General features: G+C 41.5%; 1 protein-coding gene across 1 annotated transcript; it reads left to right on the top strand.

The window, feature by feature from the left end:
• Positions 1–216: 216 nt before the first annotated feature.
• On the top strand, positions 217–1745 carry LOC147610579 (uncharacterized). Its single transcript, XM_086786468.1, has 2 exons — positions 217–1104; positions 1388–1745. The coding sequence occupies exon 1, from the start codon at positions 236–238 to the stop codon at positions 1028–1030; it is 795 nt and encodes a 264-aa protein (XP_086642594.1). The 5' UTR covers positions 217–235; the 3' UTR covers positions 1031–1104; positions 1388–1745.
• The last annotated feature ends 13164 nt before the right edge of the window (positions 1746–14909 follow it).

The raw sequence follows: 14909 nt of genomic DNA, 5'->3' as shown, positions 1-14909 counted from the left end.
CAAGGTTGAAATTCGTAGTTCCAACATGTGTAAATTGTAGGAAGCTCAGCTGGGTGTTTCCCTAATGAAGTACGTCAGGAAGTACGTGGCCCAATGGCAATGATCCAGGTAAGCAGAGCACGGTGCGTGTTTCGCGACGCGCCCCCCGGCGACACACGGGTTGCAGGAAGCACAAAAAGAGCGAACCCAGAGTACGTGCACCAAAATCCCTTCCTCCCGACTCCGACAAGCCGCCATGGTCAAACCCGCCCCCCGCCTCCGCCGCCCTCCCCCTTTGGCCCCCACCTCCTCCTCTTCTGGCCGCTTCAAGGGCGTGCGCTTGCGCAGCTGGGGGCGCTGGGTGTCGGAGATTCGCATCCCCCACTCCCGCGACAAGATCTGGTTGGGCTCCTACGCCACTGCCGAGCAGGCAGCTCGCGCCTATGACGTCGCCAGCCTCCTCCTACGTGGGCCCTCGTGCGCTGCCTTCCTCAACTTCTCAGACTCCACTTGCCTTATGATGGATCAGCTTGCTGCCCGCGCCAATGGCGTGGCCTCCCCTCGCACCATACAAGCGACCGCCTCCGCCGTCGCCCACGCCGCAACCTGCGCCGGCGGTCCCGCCACTGAAATCCAACCGTCCACCAACATGGTGCCGGCTGATGAAGATGAAGCGAAGCCAGTGGGCCTGGACGGTGAAATTAGTACAGAAGAGCGCAGCCAGTCGCGCTCAGATCAGAATGCGGAGAACGGCGGAGAAGGTGACTTATCATACGAGTCCATGTCTTGTTGGATACAAGACGTGATCGGCCTGCTGGAAAAGACCAGCCCACCTTCGACAAGCATTCCCAGTAATACAATGCATCAATCTTCTAGGGTGACAAGTCAGGATCAGTTCAATACGTCAATGTTCGAGGAGTTCCATCCATTCGAGAGCCTGGCGCGCGACGGATTCACGGCCATGTCCGCTGCTGTGACAACACGGAAACGGTTCGATACTGATACCGGGCGCGGCGAGGAGGATGGCTCACTGTGGAGTTACGTCTGGTGAATGGCGACGCGTCGACGCTTCTTTGTGGGCAGCATTGCAGCGACACTCACGTCGACAAGAAGAGCTCTCTGTAGGTATTGTAAGCCGACGCGGGAAGGACGTCTCTGTAATCATGAACGGCTGCAAACCAGGAGAGTACGCGCGGCACAGAGCCGAAGTTACTACAGATACTCTTGAGGCTTGACTGACTGACTGCGCGTTGATTCCCAATCTGACTGATACCGGGCGCGGCGAGGAGGATGGCTCACTGTGGAGTTACGTCTGGTGAATGGCGACGCGTCGACGCTTCAGCTTTGTGGGCAGCATTGCAGCGACACTCACGTCGACAAGAAGCCACGTCAAGAGCTCTCTCTGCAGGTACTGTAAGCCGACGCGGGAAGGACGTCTCTGTAATCATGAACGGCTGCAAACCAGGAGACGCGCGGCACAGAGTCGAAGTTACTACAGATACTGTTGAGGCTTGTTTGACTGCGCGTTGATTCCCAATCTGTCTGATAAGGCGCAACAAAGTGCACAGATGAAAACAACATCATCCCATAATCACCATTTGAGAATGAGGCCATGCATTATCACCAATTTTGACCTTCTCAAAATGCCCATGTAACAAATATCCACATGACAATTTCTTTCTATCACATAAGTTTTAAAATTCATACCTCTCGATTTAGGAAGAGGAAAATAAAAATCAAAATTTCTCATTTTTGGATGTCAAAAATTCTCATGGATTCAAAATTGAGATAGCTGATTCTAGCGGCCTTGCTTCTGCTGAGCAATAATGCCAAATGATAGTTTACTTTATGGCAAATATGCTCTCACCGCTGAGCAATAACGCTAAACGATAATTTACTTTAGGGGCAAGGCAATATGCTCATTTTCTTCATTGAATGCAAAGCTCACCACCACCACAGCCCCCTCGAGGCCACAGCCCTAACACTGTATTTTATTCTCTCTCTCTCTCTCTCTCTCTCTCTCTCTCTCTCTCTCTCTCTCTCTCTCTCTCTCTCTCTCTCTCTCTCTCTCTCTCTCTCTCTCTGGTGACGGCGTTGTCTCTCTCTGTGCACTGACATCGTCATTACAACTTTTATTTAAAAATACTCGTGCACGTATGGTCTCTCTCCAGCATCGTCATCTCTCTCTATAGATCGTGTTCTGGGGGCTTAGCCTCAACCTAGAAATGGCACTTCACCGGGCTTATAAAGTCTTCATCGAAGCATTGGGAAAAGAGAGCTACAGAATGATTTTTTTAATCAATAATAATTATATATATTAATTGAAAACTGTTTAGAAACTGCAATACAACCAAGTCACAGCTACAGTATCCATATTTACAACTCTTTCTTAACTTCATTCAGAGTTTTACACAAAAATTCTTATCTCTTTTCTTATATCAAAAAGCAGGATCGTTCCCAAGATACCTAGCACAGAATTCAGATCATATTCCTTTGCAAATTCTGCATTAACATATCCAGCTCATAGCATCTTATCTTATTCACATTGCACACAGACCAGCACATATACACACACTTATGCATCAAGTCTGACTCCTGCAAACTAGTATATACAGCCTTCATGAATACAATTGCATTCTTGCTAGACTAGATTTCCAACAAAATACAGGCTCTGATGATAGTAAAAACCAAACCAATATGTTCATCATCATTGACTGACCATTTACCCAAGATCCAATCCCCCCAACATGTACCCAAGCTCTTCTCTATCCGTTTAGACATTTTGAACCAAGTACCCTTGATTGTTGGGCAATCCCAAAACACATGTTTACCATCTTCAAGTGATGACCTGCACTTGGGACAAATGCCACTAGATATATTTCTCCTTTGAAGTTTGGAACCAATAGGTAATGCCCACATGCATACCTTCCACAAAAAAAAAAACTTGAAATGTCTTAGGGATCTGGCAAACCCAAAGAAGAATATTCCATCTCTTTTTCCAACTAGAAGGGCTCCAATTTACATTCCAAATTTTATTGTAATACAACACATTGGCATCCCCATTTCTCATTAGTGAGTATAATTCTCTGGTTTTACCATCCTTAAGTTTTACACCATTAAGCCAAGCCCAATCTTTGATCCAAACTGATATATCAGTAGCAATAGAACATAACTCTCTTTAAAGCAAATCCAGTACTACCTGAGCAATTAAATCCCTTTCCCTTCTAGATAATTGATATTCCAAAGATAATTAATCCACATCCTTCCACCCTACCATATCCCTATCCCAACAGCCAACCAAATATCTAATGCCTTTATTGTTAAGACTCTTTGCAGGAGAAATGTCTAGTAAGGCCAAAGGGGGTTTTAATTTATGAGTCCACCAGATACCCAAACGGAGCATAGAGTTTCCTGTCACTCTGTCACCTCCATCCCAGATCATGATACCCAAACTGTCCTTCCAACATTTAAATAACATTTTGCAAAGTGCTAAGCTGGTAACCTTAGAGCTCAACTAGTTTCCTCATCATTAGTGCCCAAATGATGTTCTGGGATAAACACCTAGGAAGCAGCAGAGCATTTCTTGCAATGCAGTGAGTAGGCATATGAATAATACCAATGCCCCCTTCTCTTTTAGGCACTGATAGTTTGTCCCATCATGCAAGCCACGCAGAGACTTTTTTTTTCCATTACCATTTCTCTAAAGAAAGTCTCTAATAGGTTCTATGAGTCCATGTCTTGTTAGATACAATACGTGATCGGCCTGCTGTTGCCCAAGGACAAGACCAGCCTACCTTGGACAAGCATTGCCACAAAGTATATATTACATGTCTTTGGATGTACGAGTATATATTTGAATAAAACAAAGTGGTGTGTACATACACACACCCTCCTCTTGTGGTTCTTATAGAATTACTTAAAATGTGGGTAACCAAGCTTCATGTTAGCTTACTTAAGAAATATGTGCCAACTTTGTCTAGTGTACTTGATGACTCTAGACTCCTTGTAAGACCATTAGTTATCTTACTTAAGAAATATGTGCCAACTTTGTCTAGTGTACTTGTTGATGACTCTCGACTCCTTGTAAGACCATCAGTTATCGTTCGATGGAGGTTGAGAAGATTTAGTGTGTTTGATAGAAGATTCCTCAAAAAAAAATTGAACAATGTGAACATTATCCTATTACAAATCCTACTTGCTTGATAGAAGATGACATGCAATAGGAGTTTCCCTCTTTTGATGATGAGGACATCTTGGCTAGTTAAAAAAGCCGAGGATGTAAGAATCCTCTATTTTTTGGTGTATATGTTATTTTTTTCTTCTATTGAATTTTTTATTTTCATGTGGTAGAAAACAAGGTTTCATATGCTTGGGGATTATTTATAGTAGAGTAAAAAGTATATAGCTTTGTTAAAGAAGTTCTAAGGTGTAATTGATTTTATTCAAAGAATTTAACAAAATTTTTCATCTTTTTCATCTAATGAATTTTTCTATATTCACGTGGTTGAAAATAATGGTTTCATATGCTTGTGGATTATTTATAGTTAAAAATAAGTATTTGGCTTTGTGAAAGAAGCTCTAAGGTGTAATTGATTTTATTCAAAGAATTTAATGATTGCAAGAAACCTTAGAGTATATGAAAACTTAAGAGCATATGGGTTTGAGTAGATGGAAGATAGAGATGGTGCGCACACATGTCATAGTAAAGTATTTCTACGAATTTGAAGGTAACTTGCAACATTGATGTACTCTTAATAAAAATCCAGTGGTGTGCATTCACATGGAGCCCCTTTGGATAGAGTGCTTGTGCACTTGACTGTGAGGTGAATGTCGATTCACACTCAAGAAGCCACAATGATTCATATCTTTCTTCAAGGCACTTAGTTGTTGCTTGATACCTTTGAACTTGCTGATGTGTTGCGCCATGCTCTCGCTATCCTTCTTCTCAACCTTATAGAATTGCATGAGGAGGTTAATCTTGGAGCTCTTTAAGTCGATGCCAAAAATCTTGTTAAGCTCCTGCCATGCCAATTTGGCATCCTTGATGTCAACAATGTGACTAATCACATCATCACCGAGGTTTTGAGTGGGCCCAATGTTTTCTAATTTTCAAGTCGCTCAAGCTCCACTTATTTATCCTCAATTAGGTGCCAAAGCCCCTTATACATAAGCAAGTACATGGTCTTTCTTTGCCATGTAAAAAATTCATCACCATTGAACCTTGAGATACCTTCTACATGCTCCATGATGAGAAGGGGCTCTTACCCCCCTAAGCCTTGATTTTAGTGCTTGGGCAATGTCTATCCCTTTTATAATTTTATTGTAATTTATTGAGATTATGTCTAATGCAAGGAAGGACTAGATATAGCCAATGCAAATGACGAGCTTGAGATTCAAAACAACTTGAAACTATAGAGATTAGAGTTGGGTTGAAGATGGTGATTAAGCCGTTGTGTTAGCTTAACCACCCATAAGCCTAATGATATGTAGAAAAATGCAAACATGTACAATGAGAGAGACAAAGTGAGAGTCCAAGTGTTTCAAATTCCATCCAAGTGGCAGGGCGAGTTGTCAGACTCATCCACCACTTGTACGCTTTGCCGGTTAAAGAGAGGCTAGCCTCTACGGGCTGTATACGGCTAGGCTGTTGTCGCAGCGTGTGCAAATCTGACCACTTCACTAGAAACATATTGACTGATTCCTTGTTTCTCTCCTTTTCCTCGCCACCAAAACTAGGCGGCTTTAAGTCTTTTAACAACAATGAAGCTGTCGCTACGGACGGCCCCGCAGGCACATCGGCCTGTACTCCTGCAATTACTGGCGAGGCTATGCTCACCCGTGCGGCAGGAGCTCGGCTACCACGAGGAGTCGGAGTACTAGCGGAGGAGGAAGCTGTCAGTGCATCTAACCGTGTGGAGATGCTCTGTAGCATCGTGACTAAATCAGCCTGAACTTTACCCATAGTGTTCAATTTGGCATTAAGATATTTAAACAGTCCACTAGAGAGCTCCGTCTCTGTCAGGACATCAGCAGGGTCCAATAGGTCATAGTCGTCGTCGTCATAATCCAAGAGGTCCTCCTCGGTCCCCTCGGCGACGTCAGTATTCATGTCCTCTGGCTCATCGGCCAGAAAGGGGTCATCAGCCAATGCGGCCGCTGCGGGCTCGCTGGGTCCTAAGACGGGGTCAATAGACGAGGAGGGCGCTGGTGGATCACGAGTGATCGATAAGCGCGCTCCGGACCGAACAACGGTCGGGCATGTACGGCCTGACAATTCGGTCGGGGTCAAACCCGCAACCGAGGACAAGAGACTGGAAAAACCTAGAGAAGTAGAAGGCGGTGGGGACACACTACGCCTAGCAGACATCTTTAATTCTTGCAAAAAATAATGCGAGAACTCGGAAATTACTAAAAAAAACGCTAATAAAAATGAGCAGTGGTGGAGAGAGAATAGTCACCCCCCTTTACGGTCGCATGTCGATTTGTGTTGCGTTGCAAGCCTCTACAAGGACGCTTCCGCCGGGATGCTCCGATCCACGAGAAGAATGCCTGCAACTCAGAACAAAAATTAAAATGATCGAGAGGTGCCTTGCCGGGATTATTTCTTGTGGGGGTTATCCTTCCTCCCCAGCCGAGAGAGAGCGTTTGTTTGAATTTTTCATTTTTAATTTTTTTAAAATTGAATAATGAAAATATATATAAAAAAAGAAATGGTTTTTTTTTTCTTTTCTTTTTTCTTTTCTTTTTTTTTTGTCTCTGGCCGCTGGTGGGTTGGCTGGCGTTTGCTGGCCGTTGTGGCCCTTGGCCGCCGCCGCCGCTGTGCTGGCCTGGCTGGCTGGCCGCCGCCGCCGCTGGCCGGCCTGGCTGCCCATGGCTGGCCTGGCTGGCTGGCCGCCGCCGCCGCTGGCCGGCCTGGCTGGCTGGCCTCCTCCGACTCGCGTGGCTAGCTGGCCGCCGGCTGGCCGCCTAGGCCATTGCGTGGAGGGGCTGCAGCCACCCGAAGCCCGTTCACCTCCACACGCCTGCGCCTTGCCTTACTGGTCGCGAAGGTTATCATACGGGTCCGAAATGTAGTTATCACCACTTTTATGAGACCGCTTAACGCAATCTCTTCGGCCAGCCACAGCAGCTCTTCAACGCAAGCCGGGCATGCCTGGGCGTCATGGTTTTTGCCGTGGTCTCCTACGCCTCCCCCCCCTCTACACACGTGGGTTCTTGGGATTGACATGTGGTTGGATGCGAAGCAGATGAAGCTCCTCCCCCGCTTTTTACACAGGTCGTGGGGAATTTGCTTTGCCCCACACACACGAGCTTCAACTCTTCTTTCGTGGGGTTTTCGCCGCCCCACCCCCACACACACGCGTTTTATTTTATTTCGTGGGGTTGGTCCCCCCACCTCTACACACAGGTTTCAAATCTTTTTGCAGCCATTCAACGCAGAGGTTTTCACAGTTATTCAACGTAGAAAACAAAAAAAACAAACAAAAATTTTGCTTACCTACGATGCTGCTTCCTGTGTGTGACGGGGAGAGAGAGTGAGAGAGAGAGAGAGAGAGAAAGAGTTCTTCCCTTCAAAACGTGTTTTTTCCTCCCTCCACACACTCCCTTGAGGAGATAAGGGTGAGAAGATTGTGGATGAAAACCATCGAGTGGGCTCCGGTCCCCCGTTCACGCACGGACTCTCACGATCCCCTCGAACCACGCTCTGATACCAGTGTTAGATATCCGTAACGCCGCTACGGGCGTTACCACAAGAGGGGACGGCCTCTGGCTCACCACCCAGCCATAGAGGAAGAATGAGGATTGCCCCTCATCCCCCAGGCTATATAGTGTGTGGCCTGCCGTCCACACTAGCCTGGCCGCCCATGACTCCGCATGGGCGTCCTCTCCCACTGAACCCCGAACATGGCCATCCGGTCTGCCGTCGGTCACACAGGCATTACAGCCTACGTGACAATAGGTGACCATCATATTTTTGCTCCATTCCATCCATATTTCCTATTTTGCCATATGTTGGTGGAAACTCTAGGATGGAATCACCATCATAATGTCTTGGCACCTCCTGGACTTGGATGACTCGAGTAACTTTTTCCAGCAATGAACGTAGAAGAGAAGGTTTCTCCTTCTTACGAAGAACTAAAAGTATACTCTCTGAAAGCAATACATTCATCTTCAGAGATATTGTGCTTAGAACCTTTTGGATTGCTTGTGCCTTAAACCTGGTTGCAAAACAGTTGCTGAGCCGACTAAGAAAGGTATATGATGTGAATAGCCAAGATTCTACTGAGATTGTGTTTTTATGTTTTTAGATATACTTACTTGGGCTTGGTGTGTGTGTCTTACAGACAACAGGGGATACTCACTTAGATCTGGGCGTGTTTGTTTGACTCTTAGCGAGGAAGCTCAATAACGGGCACATGTGTCCTCACATGTATCTCCTGTTAGAGAGGAAACAGAAGCGCATAATTCTCTTGTTCATGAGAAAGAAGCGCTTGTGTTGGAAAACAAAATTGGCTCAATGAGCTCACCTCCTCCAACTCACATGGAGATGCCTGAATCTAGTATTGGTCAAGGGGAGACCCATAGAAGGCTTCTTGGAAAATCTATTGAATTGGGATTGCTTGGTGATGTATTCACTAAGTTTTTTGTGCAACGCAATTCCTCTACCCCATTGGTCCCTTTATGCAGGATGATTCCAAATGAAGCCATCCGTACAATTTCTAGCCAACTTGAGGTGTTTCGTGATTCCTTTGACTGCCATGGCTATGTCGAAGCATCTCCTCCTTTTTTAGTTTCACTTACACGTCCCGGAAGCTCTATGTATTTCGCAGTCACACAAATAGACTTGCAAGAATGGGGACCATACTGGGTGGTGCAACATGACAGATTTGAGGATGAAATCAGAGGAACTGAGTGGGAGGATCTCAGTGGTAAGAAGTTTCTTGTTTAGGATGGCAATCATCATGTGAAGGCATGGATGTCTCGAGTGCGCAATGGTATGTTCTTTTGAATTCCATAGAGTGATTTTATGCAACATTAAAAGTAATATATTGTAATATCTTTATTTTGTTTTCTCTAGCTTGGTCTCATAGCCCCTCACGCCATGTCTGGGTCAAATGTCAATTTTTGGTTGTGGACAAGAAGCAAGAAGGAGAATTGCTATTGGCTTTGCAATCTCAAAATGAGTAAGTGATCTCTCTCTACTTAATTACGGACATTGTGAAGTCATTGTGAAGTTCTTGGCTCATTGTGACTCTTTACAAGATTGGTGTGCACTAGTGTTACACCCACATTGTCACATGAGATCTTCATGTTTCAACGATTTGGAATGGCAGACAAATCATCCATATTGGACTACCTTGGTGAAGACGTAAGGAGGTGGGCTTTAATGGAGCTTAGTTTGGAGCGACAAAGTGGAGAGCAATGGTACAATGCTCCAGCTACAATCTTGGCACAGCTTGTGTGGAAGGTAGTGTTTCCATTTCCCATCTTTTATTAATAAACGGATTATCAATGTTTATTAATCGTGTGAGTGATAATGAGTCCTTTTCGTTATACGTAGACATCGTTTGAAAATGTGGTGCAGCAAGCTATATCATGCATTGATAGACATGCCATGGGGTTGCAAGAATATGAGACAAAATGTGAGAAAGCCAAACGTGTTGTAGAGCAAACATTTTGAGATAGAGCGTACAAGATGCTCATAATTGCAAACCCATCCAATGGTGATGCATTCTTTCAACTCGTATATAACTATGATTGGTCTAAGAAGGGATTGGTTGCTCTGACCAAAGAAAAGCTCTACATAGTCGCCATATCTCGGATTTCATCTCAAAGGTATGTCACATGTCAATAAACCTCCCTTAACATAAACTAACCTTAACATCTAATCTCTTATGGCTTTGGTATGATGCTGAAATAGGAAGACGGAATTGCTTCAAATGACCGGGAGAGTGAAGGACAAGGTAATTTCGGAGATGTTTGGGGATAACAAAAAGACGTTGCTGCATATGAAGAAAGAGTTATATTGGGAAGAGCTAATAGGGGAGGCGGACTCTATTTTGGAGGGTTTATTGGTATATGATGATGTTATCTACACCACCATTTATGCAATGGGTGAAAGAGGAGCGATCGAAACACATACCATGGGTCTTCCATAAGGTGTGGGCAAAGATTGGAAAAGTGAAGGAAGGCCAAAAGCAACCTGAGGTGGAGAATGCCGCAAAGAGGGTTGTCTACAGGTATATATCTTCTAATGCCATTCTATTTTTACAAAAAATACATATACGCATTTAAAAAATATTTTAGTGCTATTTGTTTTATTTTAATGCGAGCTACTCATTGGCCAAGGTCTAATGGACGAAGAGACAGAAGCAATCAAAGAATGGGCAGATCCAAATTCCTCGGAAACAATGTACCCGAAGGAATGGGTTGAGAGAGGGGTTTCTGATTGGGAATATAAGAGATGTCCTTGGTGGTTGGACTATCCTCTAAATCATGTGCCTCCAAGTGAGGAGCTCCTAGAAAAAGATACTTTTTTGCTTTCTACTTGCATGTAAATGTATATGTATATGTATATGTAAACCTTCCTACCTATACATACATATAAATATATATAAACTATCCATCTGCATATACATATTAGATACATATACATACATATATATACATATATAAATACATATGTAAACATATATGTACATATACATATGCATACATAAATACATACCTACATACATACACTAAATTATATACTAAATTCCTACATACATACAAAGTTCATGTTACATTTAAGATTTGGCATGTTAGATTTTAAAGAAACATTGTTAAGTTTTGAAGTTTATTTTGGGATTTTTTAGAAAAGACAAAGGAGATGCTGTCCAAATTTTTTACAAATTTGTACATACATACATACATACGTACATACATAGTTCATGTTACATTTAAGGTTTGGCATATCAGATTTTAGAGAAACATTGTTAAGTTTTGATATATACATACCTACATACATATACATATAAATAGATACATATACCTACATACATATACATACACATAAATATACATAGATACATACCTACATACATATATATATAAATATACATATATATATACATATGCATATACACATACATATACATGTACATATACATATACATATACATATACATATACACATACATATACATATATATATACATAAATATACACATACATATACATGTACATATACATATACATATACATATACACATACATATACATATATATATATATAAATATACATATATATATACATATGCATATACACATACATGTACATATACATATACATATACATATAACACCATATTGGGGAATATGGGAATTTCTCATAAGTTTGGGACACGTGGTTAAATCTTTGGATTAATCATAACTTGAACACCGTTACTCCAAATTGAGCGCTCTATAGCTCACTAGATTCCATTTTTCAAGCGCTTTCCAACAATAGGTCACATGATATGGTTTTGAAAAACTTATAGGCATGTTATCTAGGTCCCACCTTTTTGGTATTCAAAAAATGGGAGTTGGGAAATTCCCAAACTCACGAATATAGTGTTATATGTTGTATATATATATATATATATATATATATATATATATATATATATATATATACATATATACATATATACACATATACATACATATACATACATATACACATATACATACATATAAACCTACATACATATACATATACAAAAAGGTCTAGGGATTTCTACCTTTTTACTAAATTATCTTGATCTATTTCTTGAAGAATTTATGAATTACCAATCTGAGCTTGAAAGAGAGCCCCCAACTCAAGAAGACTCTAGAATACCTTCCCCACAGCCAACAAACTTGACCCAGTCTCTAGTAGTTGGATCCTCGCGTGTGGCCCCAAAACCATCCACACCACTGTCTCACGAGTGCCACAATCACACCAAGAGCATACATCTACATCGTCTCAAGTGCAACGTGAGAGGCGAACAATGAGACACCTTGACATTATGCATGATGTTCAAGAGGGAGACCCCACAAATGAAGATCAAGAGAGAGACCCTCCAGAGCATCTTCAAGAGGGGGAGGTGTCAAGACAACATGACATCATGGACATGACTAGTAAGAGTACTTTCCATCACAAATTTATTTTGAGAAGTGTGTGCTTTCGAAATGCATCTCATTTTTTGTCTTGTTTACTTGCAGGTGAGAGATGTTTTTCACACATATTGCTGGTAGATGTCCACACTCTTTCGGAGGGCTCAGATAGGTAAAAAGAATAATTTCACCATATAATTAGTTTTCCAAGTTATACTTACCAAAACCAAACATCATAAATCTTTTATGTAGTGTGGAAGAATTCTTGATGAAGATTCCCAAGGCTCTATCTCTCATAGAGGTGCTCCCTCAGATACAGTGGCTCGCCTCATATGGGCTGACTTTCCTACAGGTTTATAGGTTGTTGATGTAGATATGGATGGGTGTCCCTCATGGAATCAAGTTTCTTCATCATTGATACGTGCCACACTCAGTTTTGTTGGTTTGTGTGTGGCTGATGAGGGTTGGTGTGTGTGTTTGAGTCTAATGGATCAACTTCCTAAAATATATTCCATGGGAAAGAAAGTTGGATTGGTCATGCATTGAACAATGTCTGTTCATGTGGATTCAAGTTATTTGTATGAGAATGGAGAACGGGTAAGTCATAATCTCTCAAATATTTCCCTTTATGTATACATGTTATGTGGTATGGATATCCAAACATAATGTTTTCTTGTTATGGTAGGTGGATACATTGGCGCTTAGTATGTTCTATCGAGTAAATTGCCATGTCCCTATTATTGATCGCAAGGCTGGGCAAAATGTTTCAAAGAAGTTATTCAACGCTCAACAAAATTTCATTTTTAAGAAGAATAAGAAGCATCCATTCCAACACACGATGGTCTTGGAGCGCTACATTCGAGGTGGTACAGAAAGATCTCCTATGTTCTTTAGGTGAGACAATTTTCATTCTGTTCATTTTCATAGCTACTTTTTCAAAATACTTAGATGCACGTTTATGATTGCATTTCATTGTAGGCGGCTAGTGGAGACCTTCTCAAGTGAAGGAGATGGTGTCTTGGACATTTTTGTGGGATGTGGAGGCTTGGGAGAACGTGCATGCCAAGAGTTAAAAAGGCACTATATGGGGATAGAGAATGATATGGAGTTAGCCAAAGCATGTCTGGGAGATTTCTCATTAGAGGATAGGTCAGGATGACACGTAGAAGAATGCTATATTTGTGGATCAAAAGACTTTGTAATCGAGATTGTCATGGTTTGGAACTTTAAAGATCGGTATATACATTTTTTATCTTTAAAATATTATGTTTTATATTTAAGTAAGTAAGAAAGTATGTATGTATATATATGTTAGTGCGTAGGTAGCTCTTGTATATATATGTATATGTACGAGGTGTATGAATTTAGGTAGATATATGTATATATATAATTATATCAATAAGTATGATGTGGATCAAAAGACTTTGTAATCGAGATTTTCATGGTTTGGAACTTTAAAGATCGCGGGTATATACATTTTTTATCTTTAAAGGATTGTTTTTTATATTTAAGTAAGTAAGAAAGTATGTATGTATGTATGTATGTATATATGTTAGTATGTAGATAGCTCTTGCATGTATGTATGTATATGTATATTTTGTATGTGTATATGTATGAGGTGCATGAATTTAGATAAGTATATGTATATATGTAATTATATCAATAAGTATGATGTGGATCAAAAGACTTTATAATTAATATTTTTATGGACTAGATCTTTAAAAGACTGAAATTTATATTGTTGATCTTTCAAAGCTTGTTATTTATATGTAAGTAAGTTCTTGGTCCTTTACAAAGCTCATCGTAAGTTCTTGGTCCTTTGCAAAGCTCGGACTGCTTGTTCATTGTTCCAAAAAGCTCGGCAAAAAAAGCTCGCAAAAAAAAATCCCACGGTGAGAAGGGGCTCTTACCCCTAAGCCTTGATTTTAGTGCTTGGGCAATGTCTATCCCTTTTATAATATTTTATTGTAATTTATTGAGATTATGTCTAATGCAAGGGAGGACTAGATATAGCCAATGCAAATGACGAGCTTGAGATTAAAAACAACTTGAAAATATAGAGATTAGAGTTGGGTTGAAGATGGTGATTAAGTCGTTGTGTTAGCTTAACCACCATAAGCCTAATGATATGTAGAAAAATGCAAACGTGTACAATGAGAGAGACAAAGTGAGAGTCCAAGTGCAAATGAGGGTGTCCTAAGGTTAAAAAAACTACCCAAAGATTCCAATTTTGAAGCTCAAATCACTTCAATTTTCACTAATTAAGTCTTAATGAGATATCGATTAGTAGGCGAAATCAAAGTTTAGTGAATCAAAAATGTGGAGGCCGTAATTGAGCTTACCAAGATGAATTTTTTTGGGGGGTTTTAATTTCCCAACTTGCCCTTTAATATAGGATTGAGTTCCCCAAGATTACGAAACCAGCTCAATAGCGTCGAAACCAGCTCAATAGCGTCGAAAAATTTAGAAGTATTATAGAGAACCATGATTAGTTTTTTCTTCTTCTCGATGTCAATTTTGAACAAAATGCTTCCAAGTTTGAGATGTGGGCACCTCAGACTATGTCCAAGGCACACCTAGGAGGGATTCTCCTAATTGTGGGTAGAGTGAAAGAATGCGACAATTTTCCAATGATGGCTATAAGGCAAAATCAGCACCGATTTTGAAAAAACTCGTGGTGCCCTTGCTACTAGGGATTTGCCTAGGGTAGGGAATATGTGGTTAAGAGGGTTTTGGAATTTGTGGAGTGGATTGGCACTGCCACGCTCCACAAATTTGGGCCACAAGTGGGTAGTGAGAATAAGGTTCAC

This window comes from Cibotium barometz, chromosome 49, assembly GCF_041138505.1.
Source record: "Cibotium barometz isolate CiBa-2024 chromosome 49, ASM4113850v1, whole genome shotgun sequence".
NCBI classification, from domain to species: Eukaryota; Viridiplantae; Streptophyta; class Polypodiopsida; order Cyatheales; family Cibotiaceae; genus Cibotium; species Cibotium barometz.
This window is presented reverse-complemented; position numbering and strand designations above follow the sequence as displayed.